This window comes from Leptonotus elevatus, chromosome 1 (assembly GCF_054856555.1).
Source record: "Leptonotus elevatus isolate MCC_2025b chromosome 1, RoL_Lele_1.0, whole genome shotgun sequence".
Lineage (NCBI taxonomy): Eukaryota > Metazoa > Chordata > Actinopteri > Syngnathiformes > Syngnathidae > Leptonotus > Leptonotus elevatus.
Window position 1 is genome coordinate 1,262,679 of NC_141239.1, and position 17,412 is coordinate 1,280,090.

At 42.8% G+C, this 17,412-nt stretch overlaps 2 protein-coding genes across 3 annotated transcripts in view; one reads left to right on the forward strand and one right to left on the reverse strand.

Moving 5' to 3' along the window:
• Positions 1 to 5,839, forward strand: part of LOC147180265 (uncharacterized) — a 39,030-nt gene extending 33,191 nt beyond the window's left edge. The window contains exons 42-46 of the mRNA XM_086080827.1: positions 938 to 1,201; positions 1,340 to 1,630; positions 2,347 to 2,586; positions 2,667 to 2,708; positions 4,873 to 5,839. Coding sequence (XP_085936953.1) covers positions 938 to 1,201; positions 1,340 to 1,630; positions 2,347 to 2,586; positions 2,667 to 2,708; positions 4,873 to 5,177 — 1,142 coding nt within the window. The 3' untranslated portion in view covers positions 5,178 to 5,839. The remainder of the gene's footprint in view (positions 1 to 937; positions 1,202 to 1,339; positions 1,631 to 2,346; positions 2,587 to 2,666; positions 2,709 to 4,872) is intronic.
• A 56-nt stretch (positions 5,840 to 5,895) lies between these two features.
• prpf38b (pre-mRNA processing factor 38B) lies at positions 5,896 to 17,220 on the reverse strand. Of its 2 annotated transcripts, XM_086067224.1 has the most exons (8): positions 16,794 to 17,220; positions 15,091 to 15,159; positions 14,256 to 14,407; positions 14,079 to 14,153; positions 12,281 to 12,307; positions 12,131 to 12,206; positions 9,922 to 10,157; positions 5,896 to 7,041 (listed from the first exon to the last, which is right to left on the reverse strand). In XM_086067224.1, exons 1-8 carry the CDS (start codon positions 16,989 to 16,991, stop codon positions 6,405 to 6,407), a joined length of 1,470 nt encoding a protein of 489 aa, XP_085923350.1. In that variant the 5' UTR covers positions 16,992 to 17,220; the 3' UTR covers positions 5,896 to 6,404. The 2 variants fall into 2 exon arrangements, with proteins under 2 accessions (XP_085923350.1, XP_085923342.1); XM_086067216.1 differs by lacking the exons at positions 12,131 to 12,206; positions 12,281 to 12,307 and having other exon boundaries at positions 14,093 to 14,153; positions 16,794 to 17,219.
• Between the last annotated feature and the right edge of the window lie 192 nt (positions 17,221 to 17,412).

Genomic DNA, 17,412 nt, shown 5'->3' on the forward strand with positions numbered 1-17,412 from the left:
AACTGTACGTATACGTACGGAATAGATTCGATTTATATAGCTTGTAGGCTCTTAATATAGGGGCGGGGGGGGGGGGGGCAAGGGTGGTTGGCCTGGTGGTCACTATTTTTTTAACAAGTGGACGGTTGGTATGTGCTGCTTTGAAACACGCCCTTTTTCTTTTCTCGCGCAGTTCCTTAGATTTGGCAGAGGCATCTTTTGTTAAATTACAGGTATAATTCTTTAATAAAAAGTGTTTCCTCCTGTGAACATCATTAAGTATATAATTTATACATGTATTTAAAGCAAGTTGTAAAATGTCTGAAGTCCTCTTGTTTATGTTTAAAAAATTTAAAACATCATAAATCATGCTGTTTCTATGAAGTACTGTCTCAAATGTTCTCCAATTTCGATACTGTAGATGTTTCGGATCAAATGTTTCCTGGGAGTAGTAATATGGCGGCCCCGCGGCTTCAAATGTCTTGGCTTATCAGCTATCCAGTAATATATACAGATCAGTGATGCTGATATACAAAGCGCCAAAAAAAACAACATTTCAAAAACGAATTTAAGTAACAGGACTGTGGGCGACAAATAATCGTCTTCACCCGACAACTCCCCTCCAATTTTAATACACCACACAACTTGGGGGGGCTTGTGGGGGGGGGGGGGGTTGTGGGGGTGCCATTGGTTGGGGGCCGCAGTATAGAGCAGTGCTGCGGTCCCCTGTCCGTGTCTTTTTTGGTGAGCTAACAAATACACGCACGCACGCACGCACACACACAAAAAATAATAATAATAAAAAAAATATATATATATATATATAAATAAAAAAATTAAAAATAAAGAGCAATGATGATGACATTTCCGAATGAACAATACTGAGCTCTTTATTTAAAAAAAAAATAATAATAAAAAATAATAATAATCTCTGATTCCTGATCTGAACCTCGCGCAGGTCCCTGTCGGCCCGAGGGTCTCTCGGTGACCTTCCACTGCAGCAATCAGTCCGCGGAGCTCTCGTGGACCCCCGGCGATAATGCGGCGGACTACTACGGCCGCGCTCGGGCGCGGACCGGACCGATGCTCTACTGCCACAGCACCGATGATCCCACTTGTACCATTGCCAATTTGGACTGCGGCACGCTTTACAACTTCAGCGTCCGGGCCTCGGACGGAACCTGCAACAGCTCCGTCAGCGAGCCCGTGCAAAAAGGAGCAGGTGATTACGAGATCTCGTGAAATTGCACGGCGAAAAAAAATTAACATTCAAGTCATGTCGAAACAGATCAAATTGTGAATATATCGATCCGGGCATGTGAAAACGGGCGGCTAAGGAAAGTTCTCCCCTCATTTGCAGCCCCGTGTCCGCCAGACGTTGTTGAGGTGCAGCCGATTACAATGTCCACGGAGATCCAGACGTTGCGATTCAGCTGGACGGGTACGAGCTGCGCAGACACCGAGTACCTGCTGAGGTTGTCGGGGAAGCTGCTGGGGGACGGCCGGGCCCGGTTCGAGGTGTCCTCCTATTGGACAAACACGACCTGGTTCGAGATCCCGCTCCCCTGCGGCTCGTACTACACGGCCACAGTGGAGAGCCGGAACGCGGCTGGAACCAGCGACCAGTCCGCGCCTCTTAATGATACAACAGGTAGAAGGTCTAAATTGGCTTCAGTGGACACTTCATTAGGTACACCGCACTCAAATCCAGTGGAGTAACTGTTTAAATGGAAGAATTTTTCCTTCGAACCAAACTGTAATCGTTTTTTGTTCTATTCTTCTACGGTAACTTTATACTAACGATGTACTGGACTTGCCGTTGGGCAGTACTTTCAAGCCGGCCTCTCCGTTGTAAATCGATAGCATCCAAATTGCCAATCCAACACATTTTGTCAGCATAAAGCGTAAAGTCCACTAAAAAACGTTTCCTTGCGTAAACGAATCGAAATATTTAACCTAACCAGCGTACCGTATTCTCTGTCAAAATGGCTGCTCACAGTGTAAGAAACCTTCCATTTTAAAAAAATGCCAGTGGGCGAGCTAAAAGTCATCCAGGTCATAAAAATCAGCAAAAATCTTCTTGTTGTTTTTTTGTTTTCCAAAAACATTGAAAAATGACTTGGCAATTATTAATTAATATTATTATCGTGACAACGTTACTTTTTCTTCTCAAAATGGCAAGTTTGGGTTTCAAACGGCATTTAGGGGAACGCCTGGTAACGTTCTTATGTTTACTTTGTGTTAGAAAAATGGCTTCCCTGGACTTAAAAAACTCTTGAGAACACCTGTGAAGTGTACATAATGAAGCGTGCCATCGTCATAACACAAGCTTTACTCAACTAGCATATCTCAACACCCCCCCCCCAGCTCCATGTCAGCCGACCATGGTGCTGTACAGCAGCAACAACTCGGTGGCCAAAGTTTCCTGGAGCCCGTCGGCGTTCGCCAGCACGTACGCGGTCTACGAGCACAACGTGTCCCTCAGCTCCTGGCTGTGCGCCACCAGCGGACTGTCCTGCTTTCTGCCCGTCAGCGCCGCCCACTCGGACCTGCTGGTCACGGCCAGCAACTCGGCCGGGGAAAGTCCCGGCGCCGCCGTCGAGAGCGGTAGGAGCGGCGGACGTTGATTTCAAACGATCGTTGCCACAAATCGCGTTGCAGGTTCTCATTCAGCTTTCTCTCTTTAGTGGTGCCGCACCGAGTCCGAAAAAGAGACGTCAGTGGGAGTGGTAAGTTTTTTGTCCTGTTGAGCTCAAAGGCAACTTTTGTCATGTGGCCTAAATCGCACCTTAGCAAAAGCCATCAGTCCTTCAAACGTCAGTTGGTCTCAAATGCTTGCCTGGCAAAAGCCAGATTGATTTGTGCTCTGCCTTGATTTGCTCGAGAAAGGCGGGGCATGCTGTGCAACACTCCGAGCTGATTGGACGAAGCAGAATCGCGTGCGCGTCTGCGTAACTTTTGTTTCGACCAATCACGGCAAAGGATAAAAATGGCGAGCTGATCCAGAGGTTAAAAAAAATAAAAAATGTCTCCACCTCAAAACATCGTCCTACGCATCTGACACGGACATTCTCCAGTTTCAACAAGCTATCCTTCCTTCTATGGGGAGAGATTTGTCTAAAAAATATTCACACAAATAAATTAGTGATTTTCACGTGGTTTTTTAGATCCACAAATATATCTGCGATTTTCACGTCTTTTTTAATTTTGTGTGTGCATTTTCCATGATTTTTGCTTGTGAGTTGTCGAAAGTGCGTTTGTGGATCATTGCGGACGCGCATTTATTTTTGAGACAAACGTCACGCTGTTTCGAGATATTCGCACACACACAAGCGCTCAGATAGTCACATGTGTCTAAGGTCTGATCCTCCGCCGTCACACAAAATTTTAAAAAAGACGTGAAAATCGCGGAAATATTTGCGGATCTGAAAAACACGTGAAAATCACTAATTTATTTGTGTGAATATTTTTGAGACAAATCTCTCCCCATCTCCTTCAGCACCAAACGCCCTGTCTGTCATTTCTGATTGTCTTGTGTCTTTGATAGTTGTTGGGGGGGTACATTTTTTATTGCTTTTTTTTTGTGTATGTAGCGATCGCAATTCCACTCGGAAATTATTGGGCACAACCAACAAAACTCGCTGTACCTCAATTCTTTCAATGATTATATCCTTCCCGCTTATAAACCTGTTTCTTTAATTCAGAAAAGGCCCTACAGAAAAATGTTCATACATGTCACGGCTGCACGAAAGGCAAAACAAAACAAAAAACAGGCGGTAAGCAAGACAGGTCCGCACAACAGTGGCAACGCCATTTTAGCATTGTTCCTCGTCATTCATTATTGTCGTCCGGCAGTCGTCTCGCATGATGTGTTCTCGTGGTATTTGTGAGTTCACAAACTCCCGAGAATCCATCTTGGACCGCTCCCATTCATTTCCACCGATACGAACCACCGGTGGTTCGGACCCATCACAGAGCAAAATTGCATTTGGGGGCGGGATACGCAGCTGTGACGAAAACGAGAAGCGCCGAAGCCGTGGGAATAAACAAACCAAACATGGCGACAACGGCGGACGCTGCAATTAACTCTGTTCTCGCTGAATTCGTCTCTTGTATCCGCATATCAACATTGCAAAACCCGACAACATAAACTCAACGCCATGATATCAGCTCGTCACAACAGTCGCATGTCGGTGACGACATTTTCATCCTTTGCCGTAATTGGTCAAAACGAAAGTTAGCGAGACGTGCACACGATTCTGCTTCGTCCAATCAGCTCGGAGTATTGTACAGCATGCCCCGCCTTTCCCGAGGAGCAAATCGACGCGGCGCAGTCCCAGACTGATATTGTGGAGAACTCCCTCGAGTGAAGCACAAATCAATCTGGCTATTGCCAGCCTGTCGGGGTCGTGTCAAACACAAACACGCACTCACACAAAAACAAATCGCTTACCTCTTCGGGACGGCGGTGGCCGGCATGCATGGCCCCAACAAAATGTTAACTACATATGAACGTGGAAAGCTTCACTCAGCTGGCGTTAATTGAAAACGTGTATGTTCTTCGACGTCTATACCAGTGAATATGCCACCAGGTATGTGATTATCGGACAGAATTAGTAGATTTAGCGCAGTAGACATCTCGCTAGTAGACTTGTTTACATGCGTCTAGCTAGCATGACTGGCCGGCCGAGTTTGACCCCTCGCGAGACCAGACTCATGAATATTAATTAGGTGTGGTGACGTATATCTTGCGGTACCCCAACCAGTGTCCATTTTTAAATCTCGTCTTATTCTCGAAGGCTTGTGACTCAGCAAAAAAATGGAAGTTGGCCCACTCTCGTTCTCGGCTGCTCGAATACTAAACATGTATCTTTCACCCCCTGCTTCTTTCAGGAGGCCATTGTGCTCCGACATTACACATCTTGCAACCGACCCATTTGACGGCCGTGGTCGAGTGGCCCCAAGAAGAAGACGCCGCCGCGTACGACGTCGCTTACAAGCTGGTGATTACGCAGCCGCGCTGCGACTCGGAGTTCGCCGAGGTACTGACGGTCATCGGGCAAAGCTACATCCTCACGGACCTGAGCCCCGGTTCCACTTACTGCCTCACCGTGTCTGCCGCGAACGAGACCGCGATCGGACCCGAGTCGGAATGCGTGTGTTTCAACACCGGACGAGCCGCCAGTCATCGTAAATAATCAAACAACAAATCAAACCAACACGCGACACCCTGTATTTTTTTAGACTTAGTAGCACACAGGAAACTTTATTGGGGCACTTTATATGGGCATAAGCATTGAAATGAGTGAATACGTTGATTAATCATTCAATTTATTCATCCCTATTATGTAGCGATTGAATTTTTTTTTAAACACAAGTCACTAAAAAGTAAAGTAGGGATTTTGTAGTGAACAATGAAGTCCACTCCGCTATAGCATAAACATAAAAATAAACTATATAGGCTATATTATACACTATGAAAGGTTATTTAAATCATGTGTAATTTCACACTTGATGTGTAACCCAAACTTTGTATACAAGCAGTTCAATTTTGTCACCTCAAGTTAAACTTTTGTCCATATAGTGTATTTTAACTGACAATATCCTGGTAGAGTGCTGATTGTAAAAAATGCCTTTTTTATACCCCAAAACAAAACAAAACACTTCCATTGTTGCATATTGGCTGAGGTTTTATAATGTGGGGTTCTGTCTATTCACTTACATAATTCATACATTAGTCCTCCTAAAAGGTGACGAATCAAGCAATTGTTCAAATCTTCAGTGTTTCATCTAAATGTATATTGATAAAAATTAATATTTTCAGTATGTTCTAATAAAAATAAATATATATGCATTGCCATTCAGTGTCCTTTCTTTCCTGCGCATTCACAGAAAAAAAGACGCACAAGTTGCACATTCTTCATAAAAGTGTATTTATTAGAAAACAAAATGCAACAGAGCGACAACCCGGACACATGACAAGCAGGGGTCTCGGCTGAACCCTTTGCAGACTCTACTTGAAGGGATTAAAACATTCTCAGGTGGTCTACAGAATCAGGAACACAATCGTTTTTCTCCAAGTACATGGATGCATTGTTGACATTTTTCCCCCCCCCTTTAAACCAACGATAGCATTTAAGCTAGGCCTGGCTGTTGCCGCCACATGAATGAATGCAACTCCTGCCACTGATGTGTAGACGAGTCTCTTGAAACATGAGATTATATACAAAAATCATATTTTCCAGGGGCCGAAAAAATGAAGCCGTACAAAATTAAAACGCCGCCTTTTCCAATGTCAAGTGAACACTAACGACGGCCTGCTAGGACGCGAAAGAGGCAAAAAAGCAAACAACGATTTCCGGGTGACATTCAGCCTGAGACAAAACGTGGATAGAAAAAAAAAAGAACATGTAAAGAAATTGACATTACTCAACGCTGGGACTTCGCCGCCGGTCTGCGAGTTTGCCGTGGTCGTTACTGGCCTCTCTCGGGTGGTGGCTCTTCTCGCCGCTGCGACTGCGTTTGTGCGAGCGCTGCTCCCCGTCGCGTTCCTTCTCCTTGCTGTGGCTGCCGTCGCGCTTCCTGCTCTTCTCCTCGCCGCCGCCGCGGCTCGGCTTCTTGGCCTTGCGCTCGTCTCGGTGCTTCTCCCTGTCGTCTTTGTGCCTCCTGTCGTCGCCTTCCCCTTTGCTCTTCTTCTCCCTGGACCGGTCCCGCTCGGCCGCCCGCTCTCGGTGGTGGTCGCGCTCCTTCCGCTTGCTCCTGTCGTCGCCGCCGTCGCGCTCCTTTTCTTTGCGCTCGCTCCGCTTGTCCCGGCTGCCGCTGAGGCTCCTCCGCCGCTCGCGTCGATCCTGGTGGTTCCGTTCGGCGCTGCGGGATCGTCTCCGCTCCCGGTCCGCCCGGTCCCTGTCGCGCTCGCGGGCGTCCCGCTCCTTCCTTTGACGTTCCCGCTCCCTCTCCAGCTCGCGGTCGTAGCTGGGGCCGTGGCGGTCCCGCTCGCGGTGGTGACTGCGGCTCCTCGACCGCTTTGGGGAGCGTCTGGGGCTTGGCGTCCGCCTGGGCGACCTGGGAAGAACACCGGCAATAATGACAAGGGGAAAAAATGAGGGGTGTCGGGCGATTCAAACTTTGAACCGTAATGAATCGCATGACATCAAAAAAATGTATTGTATATTTAGAACATATATAAAATTTGTGATTAATCTTGAGTTAACTAGTGAAGTCATGTGATTAATTACAATCAAAAAAATGAATCGCCTGATGCCCGTAATAAAAAAAAGAAAAGGAAAGATTATTACAAATTAGGGGCGTCAGACAATTAAATGCTTTAATTGTAATTAATCGCATGACATCAATAGTTAACTCACAATTAAATCGCAAATTTTATATCGGTTCTAAATGTACAATAAAATGTTTTTTTCTATATGTTATTGTTAACATAAAAGTGGTGAAAAAAGAAAAGAGTTTACTGTACTGTAAATATTTTTTTCTGCCACTAGATGGCATAATTGCATTTGTAAGAAGGCGACAGCTCAGCAATCTAATCTTCAACATGAAGTAACTTGTGAAATTCTGCACACTTTTAAAATTGTAAAATACAACTTACCCCAGTCTCCAAAAATACATTTATTATTATTACATTTATTACTGCTATAGTTTGATGTGGTCCTGTTTGCTATGCGCTGCGACTGCAATTCCCGCAGTACAAGCTTTCCAAATAAGGGTCAGTCATTAATCACGCGTTAAAAAATGTTGTGGCATTAAAGGCCCTTTAAATTCAAACTCAAAATTAACGCACTCATTTTGACACCCCTACAAAAAATTGACAAACTAAGAAATGCCTTGGTCGCTGAGGGCTCCTGATAGTAGTGTTAACATGATCACATTTTTACATTTAGTCTCACTTTTAGTCCAGTTTCAATCACACTTGTTAGTTTTTTTTCATCAAAATTAATCAACCTCATCCCGTTTTTATTTATCCATCCATTTTCTGTACTGCTTGTCCTCACAGGGGTCGCGGGGTTGCTGGAGCCTATCCCAGCTGGCTTCGGGCAGTAGGCGGGGTTACACCCTGAACTGGTTGCCAGCCAATCGCAGCCTGTTTTTATTTAGTAAATTATAAATCCAGCATTTTAGACTTTATTTTAGTCCAAGAAAACAATTTTATTCGTCTTGTTTTAGTCAACATTTTATTCAGGACAATCATTTGACCCCCGTGTATATTTTTTTTGTCGGCAGATAATGTTAAACATTTCGGATCTAAAACTATTTGACACAAAATGTTCTCTCATCTTTGTGATGAAAAACAACTTCACACACACAATTACAGTTGCTGCTATGGCTCCATGCTACAAGCTAGTAAATTAGCCAGCATTAGTTAGCGGTCGGATTAACATTATTGTTGGAACGTTACAGCTGTTGGATTAATGTTACGTTATAACTATAATGAACTTCTCTTTTTTTTTTAAGCTTTCACCATGAATCTACCTCCTTTCTGTCACACGTTTGTGCACGTGACACTCGCTAGCTGCAGATTTGAAAGGTGTGCCACATGACAGTGTCAGTGACATATTAGCAGAGACAGGATAAAAATAATAAAAAAAAGTCCATAGATTTTAGTCCAGTTTTTATTAAGTACATTTTCGTCTCGTCTTAATTAGTCAACGAAAATGCATAGTGATTTAGTCCCAGTTTTTGTTTATTAATGAGGGTTTTAGTCTAGTTTTTGTCCGGTGAAAAACGAAAATATATTTTATTTAGTTTTCGTTAAAAGGAACTCCGACTGTCACGACAACTTTATTTGGACATATGTTGTTATTTACGTGGCAACGCATTCCGTGGCGTAGTGACGTCAAATGGCGGCTGGCTCTCTGCCGAGCAATGTGAAACGCATATAAAGAACGCAATTGAAGCCTGCGTAGCGTTCCTAAAGAAACAACATGCGACAGGGAGAGTCACGTCACCCTCCCCCTTGCCGTATCTCGTCATCCATTTTGATCGTCCCTTTAGGAACGCTACGGAGGCTTACCTTGCCTTCTTTATAGGAGTTTCACGTTGCTCGGCAGAGAGCCGCCCACTATGCAACTGAATGCGGCGCGACGTAAATAACAATGGCCATGTACGTCCAAATAAAGTTTCTACAAAATGTATTCAACTGGAAATGATTTTTGAAAAATGAATCTCATAGTTATGCTAGTAACAACCAAATAAATAATATAGAACAAACTTGTCATGACAGTCAAGGTTCTTTTTAATAAAATTAACACTATTTGATATGATACTATTGTTAGCAGCGTTAATTTTGACAAGAAATTTAACTTAGTTTTGGTTATTGTCTTTTGATTAATTAAAGTTTTGGTCATAATTTAGTCATCTGATTGTATTTCAGTTTTAATCCAATTTTAGTCTACGGAAATAAAGAGCATTTTTTGTTGTTGACTAATTTGACAATTTAGTCAATGTTTTCCTTAAGCATACATTTCAACTATTATACAGAAAAGTAAAACCTTTATTTGTAACTGGAGTTCAACACGCAAGACATTTAGATAACACAATAGTGTCTTTATTAAAATTAAATATGTTGAACTGACAATATGCAATCATTAAACTTAGTTGCATAATTGCCTGAGCTTAATTTTACAGCTACGCAATGAATGGAAACGTTTGAACGTTAAATAAAGTGCAGTGAACCGTTTCTGAGCGGTTCTTTTCTCCCACTTGCGTTTCATTCCTTCTTCTGATTGGAGTTTATGAATTTTCATCCCTGTGTTGTTTTCGTTTTATTGACCAAATGTCAATCAATTTAGTTATCGTCATCGCCTCAATGAATGGTTTCTATTTCAGTTTGTTTCATTTTCATCCGGAAAAACAACAATAATTCGGGACCAAAAATTTATTTTTAGAAATTGGAAGTAAAAACAATAGTTACAATATCGTCTACATTACCTGGAGCGCCGACGTTCCCCTTGCCGGCCCGGCTCGTCAAAGGCCTGCTCCTCCTCCTGCGGCTCCTTCTGAGGCACCTTCCGAGGCCTGCTCTTCATCTGCTGGTCGATGCTCTTCTGCACGGGCACGGGGATGCGTGGGAACAGCGTGGAGAACCACTCCAGCTTGGTGAGGAAGGAGCGCAGCATCTCGCCAACGGTCATCACGCAGCCGCCGCCCGCCTTCACGTCCAGCTCCTGGAATCAAACGGTGGCGGGGGCGACAGGAAATCGCTTAACACGGCGGCAAGTACGTTGCGTCATTGTTGCATCAACTCAAAAAAAGGCAATATGTGATGGCCAAGTACTGAGCCTTCACCTCTGTTCATCTAGCTTAATCTCTCTAATCAAATGTGTCTGCCTTTACTTTTAAACAGGTGCAAGTATCACACATGCGGTCCCTTCCAAAAGTATTGGAACGGCAAGGTCAACTCCTTTATTTTTGTTGCATCATGGGAGATATTCAGGTTTTAGATAAAAAGCTCAGAATTCCGTCCGTCCGTCCGTCTTCAATTCCGCTTATCCGGGGTCGGGTCGCGGGGGCAGCAGCTTTAGCAGGGAAGCCCAGACTTCCCTCTCCCCAGCCACTTCAGCCAGCTCCTCCGATGGGATCCCGAGGCGTTCCCAGGCCAGCCCGTGAGACGTAGTCTCTCCAGCGTGTCCTGGGTCGTCCCCGGGGCCTCCTGCCGGTAGGACATGCCCGGAACACCTCCCCAGGGAGGCGCCCAGGAGGCATCCGAACCAGATGCCCCAGCCACCTCAACTGGTTCCTCTCAACGTGGAGGAGTTCAAAGTTCAGAATTCAAGATTTTATTTCATAGTACAACTCGGAACAGAGACCGATGGGTGTTTCTAGATACGTAGGGGTTGCCTTTAAGATTTATTGCTAAACATTATATAATGCTTGTTTTTGGCTTTGATCTTATCTGTGAAAACCGCATTCGTTTTTAAGGACCTTTTTTTTTTTAACACATGCAGTTAAATTAAATAAATTAATGAGTTGATTGTAGCTAACAGGCAGCTCCACTTGTTTACTCGTGGACTATTGCTATTGAAGCATCGTCTCTAAGTGACTATTAAGACACCGTTGCACGTGTAATGTAGATTTAATGATGTATGTGTGAACTAAATGGTGGTTAATGTTACCTTAAAATTTAAGTTAAAACAAACAAAATTAGCCTGTGCTAAACAGTTAGCAATCGCGATTAGCATTAGCGTGCTAGGGATGACCATTTAAATGGTCATCCCTAGCACGCTAATGCTAATCGCGATTGCTAACTGTTTAGCACAGGCCAATTTTGTTGGTGTTTAATAATGCTCATGCACAGACGATAACTGTTCATTATATTAATATTTAAGACTATCTTAATTATTTTTATCTTCTGTACATGAGCATTGTTAAACACAAACAAAATGAGGCTTTGCTAAACGGTTAGCAATCGGGATTAGCATTAGTGCACAAGTTGTAGCCGCTCAATTCAACTCACGACAAAAACATGATAATTTATATTTATATGGTGGGCGATTATTCTGTAGAATAAGTGAAAGGAAACTCAATTAGTAAAAAAAACGATACGACAGTGACCGCCCTAAAGCAAACCACTTTGAAGCTGAGAGAAGAGTCGAAAAGTGGGTGTGGCTTCAAACAAAAGGTGCTCTGGTCTCTCGTTGTTTTGCACATCTAGATATAAATAATATGAAATAGAAGCTGGAATTCTGGAATTGCTCTGAAACTCAAATGTCTTCAGCATACAACAAAAGCAAGAGAACTGACCTTGCCGTTCCAATACTTTTGCAAGGGACTGCAGTTTGGCTCATCTAAGCTGTCTAGCGGACATCTGTACTCACACAGTGAGCATTGGTGATGCTAAAGCGTTAACAGATTACAGATACGCCCCATCTTCCTCAACCACAAAATATTCCCCCCCCCTACTTTCGAAATTGAGTGTAGATGAGGCGGAGTAATCTGACTACATTGAGCCCCGCCCTCAAAAGTGCTAAAATGAGAGAGAAGGAAACATGAGCTGCCTCCTCCTTCCCTCTTCAGCAAAATTGGGAGTCTCGTGTGGAACTCGTGTGACGCGACAGGCGGGCCACAGTGGAAGCACAGATGTGAGCGCTTTCAATGGTCGTTAACTTGGTATGGTAGAGAACAGCCGCTTTGCACTCACACACGCAAACCAACAGTGCTGAGATACACTATCCAATTCACCTGCAGCACAATGGGCATCTAAAGAAAACAAACAGGGGAATTAACCAGTTGTATAGGATTAGGAATTAAGAGAGAGACGTGTCAATACTTCATTTAAGTAGAATGCAAAAAAGCAAAAGGAGGCCTGGTTGCACACCTGGAATCAAAACACGTACACCGGGCACATCGTGAGGTACAGTTGAACAATTGAATGACATCGAAAATGAGAGCTATAGCAAATAGTTGGACTCTAATGATAAAAATGCATATTTTTGATTGACATCAGTTTATTTATTATGGTCTTTTGGATTTTCAGTGGTGTAAAACTGCTCAAACTGCTACACTGACAGTCACAGTCGGGATTAAAATGGATTATTCTAACGATTCATTGCGTCATCACAAAAATAAATGTCAAACACATGAACAGCCAGCCGCTAACCTGCGCTCACAACAGCCAACGTCATACTCTTATTTGCTGACTCCCACGTCACTCACCAGGCCAGGCCACACCTTTTAAAGCCACATACACTTTTAAAGTCACAGACCTTGAGGATGGCGACCCCTTGTGGCAGCAATACCTCCACATCACATTCACGTTTAACTCATTTGAACCCCAAAACGTATAAATTTGTTTTTTAATACTTTGTCATTCACTCCCCAAAACATATTTATACGTTTATGAATACGCTTTTAATATGTTAAAGCATACATACGGCTTTGATACATCTTCTGACATGAAGCGGTCGCTTAAAGCAATGGTAGTTATTACAAAAACGGCCAGCAGGTGGCCGAGAGTATAAGAGATCAACCAAGGCCATGTTGCAACAAGCTCTTTTTGCCAGTGTTTTCAACAGGTTTGTGAATAACGATGAAACTTAGCTATCTTCTAATGCTAATTGCTGCAAAACGGAAACGGATACAAATATACTTTATTTTCCTGATGAAAGAAGAGACTCGTCTTTCTTTTTGGTGGGTCCCATGATTTTAAAGCAATGGAATAGAATATTCCGTGAGCCTTGCAAAATCAGTCAAAATCCAGCAAAACGCCCCGGGAGCGAAGGGGGTTGCTTGAGTGAAAATGGCTGGGAGTGAATGATTTAACTAGCTAACCGTTAGCAAGTGTTCATGGTAAATGCTTGGCCGTAGCAGCTTGTGGATAAATGTGTTACGTGTTTATTATTGTTTGTTCAAAAAAAGTTTACCGGCAGGTAACTATTTTTGTTTGGTAGCATTTGGTGTAAAATGCTTGAGAACCACTATTACATGTAATATTAAAACTTTTGGGGGTAAAGTGACTTTTGTTTTTGTTAGCTACAATCATCAAAAAAAAATAATTCACATATTCACTCTTTTTAGTCAATTGTTGTTGTTTTTTTTTTAAATTGAACTACTGGGGAAAAAAAAGGCAATTTATTGAGATGGTCCTATGAAGGGCATTGACTAACACGTGACAACATTTTTAGTTCAGTTATTTACTTGGATCTCATTCAGATTGTTCAACCACACCTTTCAAAGTGCCCAGTGAGTGCAATAAGATTGCTACACAATAAAGCTTTGAATGTGTGCAGCAATACAATTGCCAATTACAGAAACGTCTTTTTGTGCAACTAGTCCTGGTCAAATCTTGACAAAAAGCATATGGACATGCCTTAAAAAAAAAAAGTATACATGACTAGTAAAAGATGTACTCTGCATTATTTAAGGTACTTACCCTGACAACAACCAGCAGCGTGGAAGTGAGCAAGTAACCTAGCTAGTCGGGTTTAGAGGACACAACTGCGGATAATTAAGCCAAATGAAGGCAAAGGTGAAAAATCAGCTATGCGCATCACAGCAGGAGATGGGGGGGGGGGGGGGGGGGGCGGTCACGTTCAAATGCATGGTTTGCATGTGTTTATTGGGGGGAAATAGAAACATGAAAGTATTACCAGGTGTGACATACCTCCTCATCATCCATGAAGCCGTCGTACCAGTCAATTAAATCGGCTGGGGGCTGCGTGTATCTAAATAGGTCCCGAGAGAGAACGTCAAAATCAGATGCTCGAGTATTTTGTGCACAACAGCAGCGGCAACGACTGCGGGGAAGAAAAAAAAAAAAAACCTACCGTATGTACATGAAGCCAAGGGCTCGGATGTACGGCGAGTCCGTGTGCGTGATGAGGCCCATCAGCTGCTTGCGTGTGAGCTTGAGCGTAAACAGTTTGTAGAGGAGGCAGAAGGCCGTCGACACGATGCCGCCCGTGCCGACTCCGCGAACCTGGAGGGGGTCGAGTCGACAACATCTATAGACTGCATCGCGGCACACTTGCACTCAGTGATGTCCACTAACAAGCACTTGGAGGTTCAAAAGTTTGGGATCCCGCAACTTTATTTGAGGACTTAACAAAGACTAAAACTTTGATTTCTATTTTCAATGTATCACAAGAAATCAGAAATATCTTGGTGCCTTGATTTAAGAGGGTCGCTAGTTTTGTGACCACGATAATAACTCAACAAAAAAACGTCTTTCCATATTATAGAAACAAGTTGCAACATATTTTTAGTAAGATAAGCACTAGTGCACTACACAGTTTTGTTTAATTTAACAGTAACTTCAACTAAATATCTCGAGGCAAGCAGCCTCGCTAAAATCAAATGTTTACTATCTGCTAATCGCTAAGACATCTGCTAAAAAAAAAAAAAAAAAAAAAGGCCAGTGACAGTCGGGTCACTCTTAATCCAAGGCACCTCTGCACACTGTGTACAGTCTAGACATTATTAATGTGGTTGAAAATATTCACTGCCCCAAACGTTTTAACTTGTTTTGCGAAACAATGACTGAACTGTTTATAAGTGGAAGTCTATTCAACTCGGTGATAATATCCTACGTCAGTGAGGCTCGGGAGGACTACAAGAAGGTTAAGGATGGGGAAAAGAAAAAAGCACGTACTTCTCACTTACCCCTCCGCACATTCCAGTCTGACCTGCAGTCTTTCGGCTTCCTTTCTCCCACGGCTCAACATGAGTCACCTGCGTTGAGGCACAATTAGCAGGTTAAGGAACGATTACGCAAATTAATTCTGATATTTTGTCTATTTTGTCGACAATCATTTAAAAGTAAATAACGGTTCGACATTGGTGCCAACTGGGCCCAACATTTAGGTACGCGGTGAAACGCTGATGACCATTTTCTGTCAGATCACTTTTTCGCAAATGCGCTGGCTGAGCTACTTACTAAAAGTCCAATAAAAAACAACTCACATTATTTCTCACAATTCCCCGCCACATATCTAGTTGGAAAACCCCATCACCTCATTTTTTTTGTTTTCAAATCAGTTGACACCTGCCTCTGCCTCAAAGAACATCTATGTAGGAATTGGGAGTTCTGTGAAAAAATGGTCTTGATAAGCGGAATATTAACAATTATCATCATACAATTTGGAGGGGTGAAGATTACGCCCGGCAATACATAATACATTAAGGCTGCTTATTTTGCAACATTAATAAATGTATTGCTTTCAGTAGACACTAAAAATTTAATTTCTTTAAGTACATTAAATGTCGTATTAATATTGATACGCAATATTTAACAGCCATATGACATACGGCATGTTTTTCAATATCGTGCAGCACGAGTTTGCAGGGCAAGTGATGCTGTTGAAACGTCACGGTATTGACACGTAGACTTTTAGAAACACACACAATTTTGGCCTGTATGAGCTTATTGGTGGATATTTTTAAATCAAGCAGGTCAGCCAATCAGAGAAGGTTTTTTTTTCAAATTGCAGACAAATCAAAAGAATTTTGGAGATATGTTGAAAAATATTGTTTTACTATTATTGGCCTAAATTAATTTGGAATTTCTGTACGTGAAAGCACCCCAAAATACCCCCCCCCCTCGACAAAAAAGTACTCTCGATTTTGCCGGAACCAATCATCTTTTTATCAAATTTTTGGTCATTTGTACTCAAGTTGAAGTGGACATTGCATTCAGACTCCGCTTCCTGTTTTTTTTTTTTAAAGGTATCAGCTATTGATATTTATATAAAAATCAAAATTAAACTTGCAGTTTCTTTATTACTAAAGATCTCAATAACTTTTATGTAATTTTAAAGGGTTTCCCCAGCTATTTCCGATGGATAACGTTTCTTTAAGACTAGAGCAACTTCTTCACATACCTACCAAGTTTTCTTAAATGCTGATACTTGTGTAAGTAGGGTTTTATTTTCCACTCGATACAGGTTTTGGAAGAACAAAACCTTGCCAACAAGACAAGACAAAAAAAAAAACAACAAGATTTAATCCTGATACTAGTGTGGACTATTTTGAACTAATTACATCACTTAAAACTAAACTCTGATTGTTCCCCCATTTAAAATGCGGATGCTCGACCGCAGCATACACTTACTTTGTTAGCAGTTAGCTTCAAGCGATAGCATAATATTTATATAATTAGGACACGTTGCGTTGTTAAGAAAATGATCACACAAATATCCAGTGTTTCAAATTCAAATCATGTAACACATAAGAGACTCTCTAACACTTCCCTTGAGCTACTCGAATCGTAGGAGCCGTTAGCGACACGCTAGCATAGCATAGCCTAGCCTAGCCTAGCCAGCTGCGGTTAGCCAACTAGCATGAAGATTAGCATCGACCAACGTTACCTTGAAATAGATTTCGTCTACAACTTCGTGGTACGTCTTGAGTTCATACAGCTGAACTTTGAAATACGGCGAGGACAGGACATTGGTAAGAATCATCGGATTGAGGTTCATAGTCTTCTCGTTGCCCCACAGGGGCAGTACGTTGCCATGTTTTCCGGACGCAGACTTGCTCACGGCCTGGCTCCCCATGTTAGCCATCGTGGCTAAATCCCGCGACGCCGAGCTTTTTAAGTACGGTTAGCCTCCTTTCGTTTACAAATCCATCTGTTTTGCTTCTGTCGAATCCCGATTGTGGCCGACTTGGCGTGTTATCGGCGCTAAATCGGTGACAAATCAACGATAACAACTTCCCGCCGTCGTTGTTGCAGCTAATGTATCGCGCTGCCTATGATGCGAAGTGGAACCGGAACTGGATGGTGGCGAAGTGGCGCAGTGCCGTCTCGCAATACGTCAACACAGGATGGTGGAGTACTCATTTTGGACTATATGTCCGTAGGATGCTCTGAAGTTGGATTGAACTCAAATTGGATGTTCTGTAAGTATCATATCAGTGTCATTTTAACACTCATTTAAACAACTGCCTTTCATTTTCAATGTGTTACTGACAACGTAGCAGACG